We start from the raw sequence: 15973 nt of genomic DNA, 5'->3' as shown, positions 1-15973 counted from the left end.
GAGAAGTTGAATTACCACTTGTAACCTGTTAGCAAGTTCTTATCAGGGTAAGGTCCCTGTGTCCTTCAGCATAGCTGTTTCAGAGGAAACCATAAAATCCCAGTAATACATATGATTATGTAACTGACTGAGTTATTACTCATTTCCTTCTTAAACTGGTGTGTTGCTATGCACTGTTAGAATAATTGCTATGTTCCACATCAGACATGGCTGTATTTCAGTGGTGAATTAATTTTTCCATATATTTATATGAATTTCAGTTAGTACAGCGCTTTGGAATCATTTGAGATGAAAACTCTTGAATAAATCAGAAGAAATGTTATTCCTTTATTCCTTCCTGACCCCCGCTGATGATTCAGCCTAAAGCCTGAAGCAGGAAGATTGATGATTATTTATTCAAGATAGCTTCTTTGTAGATGTTCTTATTTGTGTACATGTCTTTCATCTTCCTCTGTTGATTCTTAAGCCACAGTGATGTGCTGTGCTCTGCATTAACAGCATGCTACACAGTTTGTTTAACTTTCTTGCCTTTTAATTTCAACTGTGCTCTCATATTATGAAAGAGGATACATAACACATTCAGGAGTGTCCAACTGGCCTTCTCTTTATACCATTTATTATTAGAGCTCAGTGGACCATTTTCAGCAAAATGAAATTTTGTCAAAACATTCTGTTTCATCAAAGCCAAAAATGTTGTGGAGATGAACTGGTGTTGAGCAAGATGTTGTTGGGAGAGACAGAGAGACTGTAAGGGACTAGAGAATTGGGATGGGGTGTGCGAGACCGAGATGCAACTCCCTGCTCTGTCTGATTTAGAGTGATACCTGAAATGAAAAAGTGAATCAGGCAGAGCAGGGACTTGAATCTGAGTCTCCATCCCAGGCCGGTGCCCTAACCACTAGTTCTCTCCACACGCAGACATTTAGATTTTATGTTGACACAATTAAGTTTTCACAAAAATGTTTGGAGGATTTTTTTTGTTAATTTCAAAGCGCTGAAAGTTGCTGCAGAACAGAATTGTTGTTCTCCAATCAGCTCTTTGCTGTTCCATGTACCTCATATATATCCTTGTACTTTTTTCCTCCTTTACAAACTGAATAGTAGTCTTACCCTTTAATACTTCCTCTTACGGGAAAAACCTTCCCCCATCTATACATATTCTACTTCTTATCAAGTTTGTGCATTTTCTTGGCCCTTTCCTAGTACTTCCTGGTGATCAGAACTGACATACTATTAAAGAGGCACCACCAAATTAAAATCTAAACTAAATCTAGAGTAGCCATAACTCTATGCTTTAGAAAAAGTTATTTGGAAAAATTGTGTGTGACGCACATAGTTGGCATTTATCCACTTGATATTTAGGGATCTAAAGTTATCTGTTGTTAATTTTGTTTCAGGGTCTCAATACTCTCAATTTTAATTATTACTATTCTGATACATGGGTCACTAATACCATTGTACGGGATATTTTTGTGACATGGAATTTTTATCTCCATTCTACCCAATGATCTACTCTCTAGACAGACATTTTTATAATAGCTTAATCTTTAAGTACTACTATTCCATACGTACGATATAAACTATCTTTTTCTATGTAGTTTGTGGGAAGGAAAATAATTTCTTACTGATTTTTCTTATCTGACCATATTTCAGAAATCTAAGTTACATTTAGGCCTTCTAGTGACAGGCATGCTAGCTTATTTGTTGTCATGCATTCCTCTTCTCCTATCCAGCTTATAAAGATGGTCAAGGGCATAGTGTTTACTGCTCCACCTACTGGGAAGCAAAGGGGTGGGTGGGAGGATGAGTGGGTGTAGACATTGTAAATATTTTAAAAAATTGTCTTCCTGTCAGCGTTCCCTCTAATTTTTCCCACCCATGTGCAGAATGAATTTGGTGATGTGGACACATTGCCTCCATATTGGTGCACACAACAAAATTCATGTGATGGGGGTGGGGCTGAGGGGTTCGTAGTGTGGGAGAGGGCTCAGGGCTGGGGCAGAGGGTTGGGGTTAGGGTGACCAGATGAGATGAAGATAATATCAGGACATGGGGATTGGGGGCTGGGGGGAACCAGTGCTGCCGGTGGAGCAAAATATTGGGACAACCACCCAGATATCGGAATGGTCATGATTTTATCGGGACATCTGGTCACCCTAGCTGGGGTGAGGGCTCTGACCGGTGGGGCAGGGGATGAGGGCTGGGGCAGAGAGTTTCGGGGGGGGCTGCTCTGGGGTGGGCTGGGGATAAGGGGTTTAGGTGCAGGCTGCCCCAGGGCTGAGACAGGGAGAGAGGACTCCCCGCAGCAGCAGCACCTGGGCTGGGCGAGGAGAGATGCCTCTCCCATGGTCCCAGCCTGGCCTGGACCTGCCGCATCCATGTGAGAGGTGCTCCTCCCCCAGCCCCAACATGCTGCGGCCCAGAGCGCGCCCAGCACTCGCGCCGCATTAGGTGACTCTCTGGCTGTGTGTGCCGGGGAGCATACTGAGAAATCCCAGGAGATGCAAACCACAATATTTGAGGGTTCGGGGCTCTTTTCAGAGCTAATTGAGTCTAGGCTCACGAGCCACCCTCCTCTCCCTGGGTTGCACGCGCCTTGGCAGTCCAGGAAGCCTTTCCGCTCTCCTCCTCCAGTGCAGGTCCTGGCGGGCTCCCAGGTCTGGCTCCTACAGGAGAAAGGATAAGGACAAAGGGCCTAAGAGACACTACCCATCCTCTTCCCACCCAGCTGCCCAACCTGATCCTCCCAGAAGCAGTTATTTTGAGGGTGCACTCCAGGACGGCACCCCAGCCAATGTATTGGATCCAACCCTCCCTTTCTTCAACCGCCTCCGCCCTTTCCGGTCGGCCTGGTCCCACATCACCTTAGACCACAGGGTGCTTGATACGGTTTCTTCGGGCTACACCCTGCAGTTTGCAGCCAAACATCCCTCCTGCCCCCCTTCCCCGTCCCTCTTCAGGGACCCTTCTCATGAGAAACTCCTTGTTCAGGAGATCAAAAACCTCCTTCACCTGGGGGCAGTGGAAAAGGCAGAGGATTCTACTCCCGCTATTTCCTAATTCTGAAGGCAAAAGGGGATCTCAGACCCATCCTAGACCAACTTCTTGGAGGGACTTGTTGAGGTGACATAGAAGTTTTGCATAGTCTCCCTGGCCTCCATCATCCCCTCCCTGGACCCAGGAGACTGGTACGCTGCCCTCGATTTAGAGGACGCTTGGGCACTGGCGCTTCCTCTGCTTCATGTTGGGCCGGTGCCATTTCCAGTTTACGGCAATGCCCTTTGGTCTTTCATCGGCCTCGAGGGTATTCATAAAATTTATAGCGCCACTGGCTGCTTATCTGAGACATTAGGGAGTCCAAATATACCCGTACCTCGACGACTGGTTGATTAAAGGGCTGGTCTCCGGGTCAAGTGCGGAGGTAATTTAACCTGCTTTGTTCCACCTGTGGTGACCGGTGATTGATAATAAACAAGACAAAGTCAACCTTAACCCTGGTGCAGCACATAGAGTTCATCAGAGCGGTCCTCGATTCCACTTGGGCCAGGGCCTTCCTCCCCGAGACTCGGTTCCAGGCCATGGCGGACCTCATTATGGGCCTGTGGGCTCACTCGCTCACCACCGCCCACACGTGTCTGAGGCTAGTAGGCCACATGGCAGCGTGTACTTGCATGGTCCAGCACGCATAACTCCACTGAAGACTTCTTCAGGCCTAGCTAGCATCAGTCTGTCCCCAACCGGCCCAGCCTGGACCGCGTGGTCAGGATTCCAGACGGCATACTTGCATCCCTCATCTAGTGGCAGGATCCCACGTCAGTGTTGGAAGGGGTTCCCTTCACAGCCCTGTCCTTGTTGGTGACTCTTGTCTCCGACGCCTTGGACCCTGGCTGGGGATCCCACCTCGGTGATCTCAACACTCAAGGCCGTTGGTCCAGTCACGTTCATTCCCTTCATATCAATGTTAGGGAAGTCAGGGCGGTTCGACTGGCCTGCCAGGCTTTTCTACCTTATGTGCAAGACAGCATCGTCCAGATCCTGACGGATAACACGGCTACGGTTTTCTTTATCAACAGGCAGAGCAGAGCCAGGTTGTTGGCACTTTTCCAGGAAGCCCTCTGGCTCTGGGATTTCTGCCTACAGTACAATATCCATCTCATAGGCACTCACCTTCTGGCGTACAAGAACGCATTGTCAGATCGCTTCAGCAGGATGTTCTCATCTCACCACGAGTGGTCCCTTCATCTGGAGGTGGTCTGCTCCATCTTCCGCAGGTGGAGAACTCCTCGGGTGGACGTGTTCACATCCAGGCAGAACAGGAAGTGCCACATCTTCTGCTCGATTGGGGGCATGGACAGAAGAGCCCTGTCCAACACCTTTCAGCTCCCTTGGTTGGATACACCTTCCCTCCAGTACTGTTGCTGCCCAGCATCCTCATGAAGATCAAACAGGACGGCGAGAATCAGCCTCATAGCACCAGCGTGGCTGCGCCAACACTGGTTCAGCACCCTGCTGGACCTCTCGGTAGCAACCCTGTTCCAACTACCGCTCAGGTTGGACCTCCTTGTCCCAGAACCGCGCAGTCTTCTGAACCCCCAACCTGGCGACTACATCTGATGGCTTGGCTGCTGCGTGGTTAAACACGCAGGAGCAGCAGTGCTCAGCTGAGATTCAGCACATTCTGTTGGGGAGTAGGAAGGCATCCACCAGAGCGACCTACATGGCCAAGTGGAAACGGTTCACCTGTTGGATTGTGGACAAAGGTGTTTGTCCTGAGAGGGCTTCGCTGCAGTTTACTCTGCACTACCTCCTGCATCTTGAGCTCCAGGAGAGCTTGTCCCTCTCATCAGTCAAGGTCCATTTAGCAGCCATCTCCACCTTCCACCCGCTGTTGCCAGGTAGGTTTGTTTTTGCTCAGGATATCATGGCCTGATTCCTTAAGAGCCTGGAGCTTCTTTACCAGCACGTCAGGGACCCCGTCCCTCCTTGAGGCTTGAATCTGGTGCTGTCTCAGCTTACGAGTCCTCCCTTTGAGCCCCGGCTTCCTGTTCTCTCCTTCTCCTCTCCTGGAAGGTCGCATTCCTAGTTGCAGTGATGTCGACCCACCAGATATCCGAGATACAGACGCTCACCTCGGAGCCACCGTACACATCTTCTACAAGGACCAGGTCCAGCTAAGGCTGCGCCGGCTTTTTTCCTAACGTCATCTCTGTTTCATTTGAGCCAGGATATTTGCTTACCGGTCTTCTTTCCGAAGCCGCATAAATCAGAATATGAGCGCAGGCTACATGCCCTGGGCATCTGGAGGGCTCTGGCTTTCTACGTGGATAGGAACAAACCATTCCATTAAGTCGATGCAGTCGTTCATTGTGGCCAACAGGATGAAAAGTCACCTGGCATCCACTCAAAGAATTTTTTCTTGGATCGCTGCCTGCATTCGCTTCTGCTATGAGCAAGCGACGGTGCTCCCACTGGCAGTCGTCGCCACCCACTCTACCAGGGCTCAGGCTTCTTCGGCAGCCTTTCTGGTCCATGTGCCTGTTCAGGGCATCTGTAAAGTGGCCACCTGGTCTTCTGTCCTCAGTTCTATATTCCACTATGCACTGACCCAGCAGGTCCGGGACGATGCTGGCTTCGATAGAGCAGTACTGCTCTAAGCCCCACTAAGTGGTGAACTCCAAGCCCACCTCTGTGGATACTGCTTGTGCGTCACCTACAATGGAATCGACATGAGCAAACCCTCAAAGAAGAAAAAACTCTTGTTCTTCGAGATGTGTTGTTCATATCCATTCCATTTCCTGCCCTTCTGCCCCTCTGTCACAGTTGCTAGCAAGAAGGAACTGAAGGGGCGCAGGGCTGGCAGTGCCTGATATACCATGGCAAGGGAGCTCCACAGCCAGCCCTACGGATACTACTAAAGCAAAAATCTTTGACAACTGTGCACGTGGACACGCGAACACCTAAAATGGAGTGGACACAAGCAACACATCTCGAAGATCCGCAGTTACAAAAGATAGGCAACCATTGTTTTTTTTCATGTTGCCCCAGGTACATGATGCTGTGCATAATATGCTTTTGACCCAGGTAGGTGGTACATTCAGTAGTACTCCCATGTATTCTAGTTAGAGCTCTTATTTCAAAAGAAACACATGAAAAAAAAATGTGTGGTCACTGGATACACTTAAGAACATAAGTGTAGAATCTAAGATCCAACTCTAATCCATGCAGTGCCCTACTAGACATCTCCTCCAGCTGATTACATTGTTTACTTCTTGTTTATTGTCTTCCACCTAATTTTCAATCCATGTTACTATTCCTATCAAAAACAGGTTTTGATTAAAATGTTGAGACTGTATCAGACGCCCAGTAAAAATGCAGATATCACACCTATTACGTTCCCATCATCCAAAAGTTTTGTAATGATATCCAAAAAAGCAATTGAGTTTGTCTACTTACTTTGTCATGCATTCACATGGGAAAATAAATTACTATCAAGATGCTGCTTCCAATTTGATTTTTATTTTGTATTTCATACTGAAGAAAAACTAAGTGTGTTTACTCTTGTGTTATCTATTCTTTTATGTTATCTGATGTAGTGACTACAATCTTTCTATTGCATTGCAGTTTTTACAGTACGACTTAATTTGGCTGGTGTATGCACAGATGCTGAAGCTGGAGATTTCCTTTTATGCCACGGAAAACTTCTGCGCTTATGAACTTGTAGTATCTTACAGTACTTCACATATTATACTACTAATAAATCTATACAGTGGTCTCCAAAGATATTGTATGGGGATGCAATATCTGTCACTCTGGTGACCTGTCAGCTGGGAAAACTAGATTTTTAAAAGAAAGAAAGAAAGAGAAATAATTGGAGCTATACCAATCTCCTAGAACTGGAAGGGACCTTGAAAGGTCATTGAGTCCAGCCCCCTGCCTTCACTAGCAGGACTAATTTTTGCCCCAGATCCCTAAGTGGCCCCCTCAAGGATTGAACTCACAACCCTGGGTTTAGCAGGCCAGTGCTCAAACCACTGAGCTATCCCTCCCCCATTTGGTTGCAAATAGGGGTGGGGAAAAAATTGCATCCCAGATTGAAGTAACTAGCTTTTTTTAAAGCCTTTTTGCCATATCCCTGTAGTTGTACTGGTGTATCACTTATATAAGAAATTAAAATAGGATATTCACTATGGATATATGTAGTGGATTGTATCAGAGGTGAAAGACTTGGGTTAGCACAAGCTCTAATTTCTGTAACAGTAAAGTAGCATGGCGAATCTACCAAAATCTTCATTAATTATTTGTTAGGCTGTTAAGGAACCAGTTTTATTTGACATCTCTGTGGTGGGCAGGTGGTGTTCACCTGCACGTTTTATATGTAATGTTGATAAGGTACTAAAAGCTCAGTGTTGCAAATAAATTATTGACCCTCTTAATTAACAAAGGCTCTGGTTTTTATCTCTTAGCAAGCAAATTCTCATGATGAATATATTTAAGCAAAAACTGAGGCCTGTCTTCATGTTTATTTGTTTTCATTGCTTGTTTAAAATTATGTACATGTATGTACACACCATCTACTGTTTTTGTTCGTGTTTGTTATGTAATCAGTTTAATACTTGCTGGGATTCATATCCCACAATCTGACATTACTTTTTTCCATGGGTGAAAAAAAAACTTTGCTGTTTTATCATTTATTTACAGTACTGTGTATTTAGGCAGTTGGTGAAAAATCTAAATAGCTATAAATGTGATCCAGTGTACAGCTGTTTGAGTAATGAGATCTCTGAATCCTCATAAAATGTTCTGAAGTTTGTGATAGTGACAAACACTTGCTCTTATTTTAGAATTAAAACACAAGTACAGTAATTGCTGTGGTTCATCTGTGTTCATCAACATAAGAATAAATTCAAAACAGTCTGGTAAAATATTTAACTTTGACTTGTCTGCTTTAAATTGTTTTTATATGAACAATGCTAGTTTTAATATGGTGGTAAATTTCTAACTTTTTTTATTTGTTAACGTACTGTAGGTTTTAACGTTTGCCTATAAGCATGCATTGGCAAATAAAATGTATGGAAGAGGTCTCAAATTTGCCACAAAACTTGCAGAAGAGAAGCCAACCAAGGAAAACTTGAAAAATTGTATACAGGTAAGGGGTAGTCAATAAATCCATTTAATTACGGAGGGGTATTGTTATGTATGCTGAAGAATCTCTTAATATTAGGAGATGTAAATGTATGTTCATTATATACTGCTTAAACTATTGAGTTTCAGAAAATTTTCACTGAGGTTCTGGAACAGAACGTACTGGATAGGCGTTTGATCCAGGAATATTCAAATCTGAAACACTTTTACCTCCCCCCAGATTCACCAGGGGTTCTGATTGGACTTAATGAATTTATCTGGCACCAGTTAGCCAGGGGATTAAGTTCACTAGTTTAAAGGTGTGCAAGAAAGATGTGGGGGGGGGGGTGGCACTTGTGAGGTCCAAAGGCAATATCCAGAAGCCCAGTCCTCTAGCCTCTGGGAAGCAGGAGGGTGCTGGGATTCCTATTTGGGCATGCTCCCTGGACGTCTCAAGGGAATTCCATCTTTTATATCAGCCTCTTAGCTCCCCCCCCCCCCCCATCCATCCAGGTGCTGAAAGGAAGAAAGGGCTTGTCTCCTTCACTCATTTCAGAGCCCTCCTTTCAATAACCTCTTCCCAGTCTGTTGCAAAGTGGGCGGGAGAGAGGGAAGCCAGACCTCTTTCTTTCCCCTTAGCTGTTCTTACCTGGCAGATGCTCAGTTAATAATTCCACCACTGCCTCTCCTCAAAGCTTACCCAAGCAGCAGTATAATATTAAGGGTGCTCCTTAACAGTTTCAAGGAGCACTTTGAAAAGGTACTTTTTCATTCCACTTAGTCGCTTAGCAAAGCTCATGGCAATGGCAAGTTGTCTAAGCTGTGGGTACTTGCCACCTTTGGAAATTAGCCCACTTTTATTTAGGCTCATAAATCCATATCTAGGAACTTAACTTTACTTTCTGAGGTTTTAAAGTTAGACAGTTTTTAAATTGAGGCCAAAATGTTTTAAGTGGCTTGTTCATTCTACCACTGTATCTAGATTAAGAAATTGTGCCCTGACTACTCTCTAGACTTGCACATGAATTCCGTGTGTTTTATTCTGAAGTACTTAAAGTTGAACAGCATAGAGAAAATGTGGGCCCTACGGACACTTTGCTTACCTAAAGTTAAATTAACTGTACAGTTATTCAAAACTGGTATGGGGGCGGGGGTAATCCCTAAGTTTACTGGGATTCTTGTGCTGCTTAAGACAACATTTTGTTCACTAAAGCTAAAATACCAGTCTTCAAAAACTAAAACTATTCTGTAGGAAAGTTGAGAGCTCCAGAAAGTAATAAATTGAAGTTGTGCTTCTTACAATGAACCTCTTTAACATGGCACTTTAGATTAAGAAAGAATGAGAGAAGATATCAGTGTCAAAAGAATCATCTAATTTTTCTGCTTATCAATTTTTTTTCTTTAGTTAATGAAGTTACTTGGATGGACCCATTGTGCATCTTTCTCTGAAAACTGGCTTCCTGTCATGTATCCACCTGATTATTGCGTGTTTTGAAATACCAACAGTTATAAACATACAGAGATGGTTTTATACTGACAGGATAGGAAAGATAAGTTTTACCTTTTAATTAGAACGCATGTCTTCATCAAATACTGAATGCTGATTATTAAATTGTGTATATTTATCAGAAAGGCACCCTGGTGTGGCTTAATACCTGTTAACCTGACTCTTGACATCAGGGAGCTTACTTCATGTGCATCCCATTGCTGGCAATGGATGTGCCAGAATTGCCAGCACCAAGGATTTGGAACTGGGTTGGAAAAGATTTCTTGCATGCATGTTAGGTTCTTAACTGTTCATTTTAACTGAAAACCTGTAAAAGCTCTGTATTTTTTTTACAATGAACAGGGTTTTAACTTGTTTAATCTTAATTTCTTTTTTCAATTGTATGAAGGCCTTAAAGCTACATCATAGTAGCTAAAATTTTATTTATTAGACTATAAGGTAATGGAACTCCATTACCAGTACTGTTTGCAAGAGTTTACATTATGATTTTTTTAAACAACCACCACCTTTCAAATGGTCTCTGTGTGTATCTCAGAATTGCTGATACATAGGTGCTCTTGTAAATCTTCGTCTTTGAGATATTTCAGGCAAACTTTCAAAAATCCATGTGAAGTTGAGTATCAGGTTGGACTGATACATGTATAAAAGTGCCAGACGGTTAATCAGGTATTGTAAAGCTATACATACAAATGTTTAATAATGTTTAAAAAATGTAAAACACAGAGTAAATGTGCAAAATTGAAGATAAAAAACCACCATGTGCACTCTGATACTTTAAAGGATTTTTTAATTAATAAAAACAAATAATAAAGCTGAAAACTGTTGTTTTTTTAAGAGTACATAAACATAACATGTTAAAGCAGACAGCTTTAGGAATAATATAGAAATGCACTGTAAACAGGATATAAATGTACAGTAACTCCTCACTTAAAGTCTTCCCGGTTAACGTTGTTTCGTTGTTGATCAATTAGGGAACATGCTCGTTTAAAGTTGCGCAATGCTCCTTTATAACATTGTTTGGCAGCTGCCTGCTTTGTCCACTGCTTACAGAAAGAGCAGCCCATTGGAGCTAGCTGGTGGGGGCTTGGAACCAGGGTGGACCAGCCCCCCATTAGCTCCCCACTCCCTTAAGTTCCCTGTGCGGCAGCCGCCTAGCAGGCTACCAATTGCCAGCAGTTCAGCTGTCCCTCCCCCCACTGCCATATGCTGCTCCTGCCCTCTGCCTTGGAGCTGCTCCTGGGAGGAAGTGGGGGGGGCTAATATCAGGGTGTCCCCCTCCCTCGTTCCTGCCCCCCGCTTACCCCATCTCCATAGAGCGGGGGCAGGGGGGAGACGACACGACAGGGCTCAGGATAGAGGGAGCTTGAGACAGCAGCTGCTGCAAGCAACTTGCTGATCTACTTAAAAAGGCAATGTACTTAAAGTGAGGTCAGCGTACTTAAAGGGGCAATACACCTCTCTCTCTCTCTCTCAGGGTGTGTGTCTGTGTCTCTGTCTGCCATGCTGTCTCCCCTCCCTCCATTTGTGCTGCCTTGTAGAGTGTGAGGCTACATTAACAACAATGTGTTAACCCTTGAGGGCTCAGCCGAGTACTAGTTCATCATTTAGCAGTAAGGCCTTCCCTGGGAAATATCCCACCCTCTGACGTCATCACATCAACCAAGCTTCACAATCATAATTGCTGTGTACAGTATTAAATTGTTTGTTTAAAACGGATACGGGGGGGGTGTATTTTTTATTTTTATATATAGAGATAGTCTTTTGTCTGGTGAAAAAAATTTCCCTGGAACTTAATTCCCCCTATTTACATTAATTCTTATGGAGAAATTGGATTCGCTTAGCATCATTTCGCTTAAAGTCGCATTTTTCAGGAACATAACTACAACGTTAAGCGAGGAGTTACTGTATAGCTAGATCTAATAAGTGATTTGAAATGTTGGAACTTTACTTTCTGGTTGTGTTTTGTTACTGCGGACCCTCTGGCAGCAATAAATTGATTTGCTTGAGTAAATCATGTGTATAAGCTTATGAGACAAATCAGACAGTTAAGTAGTGTCCTGATATTATCATCCATCTTAATTTTTCATGCATTGAAGTGCAAAATTCAAAGACTCAGGGACAGGTTTATGGACATTAATGCACTCAGTGTGCATTATGTACTAAAAACTCATAAACTTTGAGGGGCATCAGAACTGTGACTATTTTAATTCTCTTTTACTGTGGCTTTAAACAGCTTGATATTTGATTCTGGAAATTCTGCTAGAAGTGTAACGATTAATATATTGCGAACTTTCTCTAAAAATTCAAAATCTGTGCTGAATCTGAACTTATTTGCCCATAATAATACTGTCCCTGGCTGGCATAAATATGCCATTGTTGTTAGTAATGGATCCAGAGATGTATGGTGGTAGACAACATCACTTGCCAAAATAAAATCATAATGGTGAGTTGATTTAGGGAAGTCTTCATTGAGGTCTTCTCCCCACACCAGCTTCCTCACTTCAGGTTGGTGTATATTCATATTTTGTGTATTTCTTGAAATATTCAATTTGAGATTTTCAAGTACTTCAGGCAAATCAGTAGCTGTAACATAAGCTCCTAAAGAGAATGTGCAAATGATTAGTGTATAAACCTTCATGGTTTTGCCTCAATAGTCAATTTTGAATATGCTGGCTCTCTGATCATCATTGTCAATAAATAGACCACCGCTCACCCATTTCCTGGATTGGGGCAACTACTCATAAAGGACTGTTATTTTGGGGCATGTCTCCACTGCCCCAAGTGCTCCGTGTGGATGCTACAGGTGCAAATTTAAAAGGCTCCTGTTAATATAATCCTCTTCAAACTGGGGACCTTTTAGTCTGCACCCACTGCATCCACACGGAGGCGTTAAGATGCAGCACTTTGGTGCACACTTCTGTTTGCGCTCCTGTAGTCCAAACTGTGGGGCAATGTAGACAAGCCCGACAGAATTTTGAGAGCCAAAGTCATAACTGCTAGTTAAGTTTTAATTTTAGTTATTTCACTGACTACAGTGTCAAAGAATTTGTTTAGCTGCCACCTCACAACTGATATATTTGAAAGTGAATTATTGAAATTTAAGCAGAATTTACCAACCTAGTATACTAGCCACAATGGATACCAATCCTGTTCCAGCACCAATTTCAAGTACCTTTTTGTCTTTTAGGTTGATCTCTTGTTGATTTGATTCCAGGTACTGAGATAAAGCCAATGCCTAAGAACAGTTAAAATATATCCATAAAAAGCATTAATTTTCTAACGGCCATCCAGCAGTTCATTAAATCATTGAAAACATTTTCTAAGAAGTTTTTTACGTATAGACTGAACATATTCAAGTATATAGCACAAAAGCAAATTAGGAAAAAGGAACAAGATTAGTCCTCTTAAAAAAAAAAACAAAACCAAAAAAACCCCTCCACATTATTAGGCAAGTAAAAACAACCAAACAGCTTCTTTTTATGTGGGTTTCCCTAGAAATACACAAATCTATATGCCGCACAGTTTTGTTGCTTTCCACTGACCTCTAAGTTACTGTAGGAACTGAGCATAGTCAGTCTGGAGAAGGAGAGATTTTACTACAAAGTCAGTCACTCTAGATATTCAGATCCAAACTTGACTCCTATCTATTAGTCATAGTGCAGGCATGATGAAATAATTCCAACCACTTTATAGAGAGGGAAAAGACAAATGGTACCTTTCAGTTCAAGTGACAAAGTTCAATCATGGAACCATATCAGTAAAACAGTCGACAATTGGTTGCTTTCTTAGCAATCACAGCAGAGGTCAAAGAGCAGATAGGCTTGGTGACTGAACTACCTCTGCTTCCTCCATCACAACCCTATATTACAGCTCATGTAATCACACAGTTTCGTAACATGACGCTGAGGCATTGATTACCAACTCATCATGGGTGAGTGCCGCTAATGAATCACCAGCACTGTTTGTGCAGTAGCTATGTTTTCTTTGGAGTTCTCCCATCCACGTACTAACACCTGACTAATTTGAGATTTGATGAAATTGCAGTTCATAGTAAGACTTAAGACAGACATTTTCCCCTTTCTCTCTTGTGCTATCTTGAGATGGAATCTTTGTCATTTTCTGTGAGTTTTTATATGATCGCTAGACTGACAAGCTTTCTAGAGTTGAAATCCAGTCCTCGTCTGTCTTCATAATAAATAGCGTAAATAAGTTTGGAATATTTTCCTCATGTCTTTATCAGTTGCTCTAATGCTTTTTATCTTGAGAAGGCCACTTTACAGATGAGAAAAAATTATCCAAATCTCACTACACACAAAGTACAGTTTGTTTTTTAATTCAACAATGGGATAAGCAGGGACCAGTAGAAAGTTTCCTCATCAGTAAAAATATTTAAATTAATCTACATGTCTGTGAACTATGGAAATATCTTCAGTTCTGAAGTCTAAATCTAAAGTTGACTTTTTATGAGGGGCTCAATTTAAACCTTGCGAGATCAATATCTTGCTTTGAGTTCCTTTGCTCTTCTGAGGAATTACTTTCCTTCTTTCGAATTACAGTATCCAGGCTTAGCGGACAATCCCTTCAACTAAGCAGAGTGGCCTTTCAGCAGCAAACTTACCTACGGTCAAATGTGTGGTCCCAGCGAGCAATTTCCTAATTATTCACTAGTGTACTCTCTCTCGCCCCCCCCCCCCCATGGCCAAACTCTCTCTGCATTTCTGCCATCACCTCTGAAGTCAAAAACAATCCTAAAAATAAACTGAGAAAAAGGTAAATGTCATTCTCACAACACCAAAGAGAACTTTATTTTCAGACTTGAGAGATGACTCTCACATGCAGATCGTCAACAGGTTGAATCCCCTTGCCTGTGACTCTCTACATCCAAAACCCAGGCCTTGGCTACACTGGCGTTTTACAGCGCTGCAACTGTCTCGCTCAGGGGTGTGAAAAAACACCCATGAGCGCAGCAAGTTACAGCGCTGTAAAGCACCAGTGTAAACAGTGCCCCAGCGCTGGGAGCCGCGCTGTAAGCTAATCCCCACGGGGAGGTGGAGTACCTGCAGCGCTGGGAGAGAGCTCTCCCAGCGCTGGCGCCACGACCACACTCGCACTTCAAAGCGCTGCCACGGGAGCGCTTTGGAGTTTCAAGTGTAGCCAAGCCCCCAGACTTTGTAAATGTGACAGACGCTGTGATGAAAGGTATATCCTCATCAAAAAGGATGTTTCCTGAAAGCATAGACTTATGATCTGGGGAAAGAATTCTATAGTGTAAGGTTAGGAGCATTGAGCCTATCATGCTACAATCCCATCCATATTGCTGTTTCATCAAGATGCCTTCTGAAGAATCTTGACATCTCAGTCCTGGAAAGTGTATTAATAAGTCCTTCTTAGCATTTTGCTTCTATGTTGGCAGATTCCTAAAGGCACCCTAGATAGTGAGACCACTTATGACCCAATATTCTCACTGGTCTTCAGACTCATCTCTTTTTAAATTCATCAAGTCCCTGCTTTGTCTGCACTGAAGCTTGCTTTTCCAGTAGCTAGCTGTGAAAGAAATTAGAATAGTTGCCAAAATAGCTATTTTTCCCTGCAAGAATTTTTCTGCCTTTCCTATGATAAAGTATAAACACCACCTTTTTCTGTATTTTAGAACACTTTCACAAGTCCTAAGAGAGTCTTGCACTTTTTTCCCAAACCACAAAAGAAGGAAAAAATCCTGTGGCATAAAATAAATCTTGACTTCCCTGCAGTCTTCTGTCTCAAACAAACTGAGCAAGTTAGAAAGTTCTCAGCAGTTGATTGCCTTCCAATAAAATTGTGAAGGAGCCAAGTTCTCTAAATCTTCCATAGCATGGTGGATCAAATGCTGCAGGAGGGGAACACAAGTGGTGCTAATTGGACAGTGCCTGTGAGCAATGAGACACACTTCCTGGTTCCCAGGTAATATCCTGGGTAGAAAGGGTTTCGTCTACATACAGTCAGTTAAATAGACCTTCAGGCCTCTGCACTGACTCATTTTGGGATGTGATTGCTCTACTCTGCTCTAAATAAATTTCCATTCTCTATAAAATGCTGCATGCTGGATCTTTTCAATGTTGTTTTCTTCTCTGTTCTCCCGTCTGTCTTGCCAGGTGCTTACATCCCCACATGACTGACTGACTGGAGTCATTGAGAGAACACAACACTTCTTCCCAATTTTCCTTTCTTTATAGACTCAGACTTTAAGGTCAGAAGGGACCATTATGATCATCTAGTCTGACCTCCTGCACAATGCAGGCCTTGCAATCTCACCCATCCACTTCTATAACAAACCCCTAACCTATGTCTGAGTTATTGAAGTCCTCA

General features: G+C 43.0%; 2 protein-coding genes across 4 annotated transcripts in view; one reads left to right on the top strand and one right to left on the bottom strand.

Annotated features, from left to right (window-relative positions):
- Positions 1-10553, top strand: part of TPP2 (tripeptidyl peptidase 2) — a 76574-nt gene extending 66021 nt beyond the window's left edge. For 2 of the 3 annotated variants that reach the window (XM_045008589.1, XM_045008571.1), the window contains exons 29-30: positions 8027-8146; positions 9527-10553. In XM_045008589.1, the coding sequence (XP_044864524.1) occupies positions 8027-8146; positions 9527-9616 (210 nt within the window). In that variant the 3' untranslated portion in view covers positions 9617-10553. The remainder of the gene's footprint in view (positions 1-8026; positions 8147-9526) is intronic. The other variant, XM_045008580.1, reaches the window with a different exon arrangement.
- Positions 10554-11831: 1278 nt separating this feature from the next.
- METTL21C (methyltransferase 21C, AARS1 lysine) overlaps positions 11832-15973 on the bottom strand; it is a 63665-nt gene continuing 59523 nt past the window's right edge. The window contains exons 4-5 of the mRNA XM_045001869.1: positions 12746-12863; positions 11832-12226 (exon numbers count right to left, since the gene is read on the bottom strand). Coding sequence (XP_044857804.1) covers positions 11832-12226; positions 12746-12863 — 513 coding nt within the window. The remainder of the gene's footprint in view (positions 12227-12745; positions 12864-15973) is intronic.

The sequence above is a fragment of the Mauremys mutica genome, chromosome 1 (genome assembly GCF_020497125.1).
Source record: "Mauremys mutica isolate MM-2020 ecotype Southern chromosome 1, ASM2049712v1, whole genome shotgun sequence".
Classification (NCBI taxonomy): domain Eukaryota; kingdom Metazoa; phylum Chordata; order Testudines; family Geoemydidae; genus Mauremys; species Mauremys mutica.
This window is presented reverse-complemented; position numbering and strand designations above follow the sequence as displayed.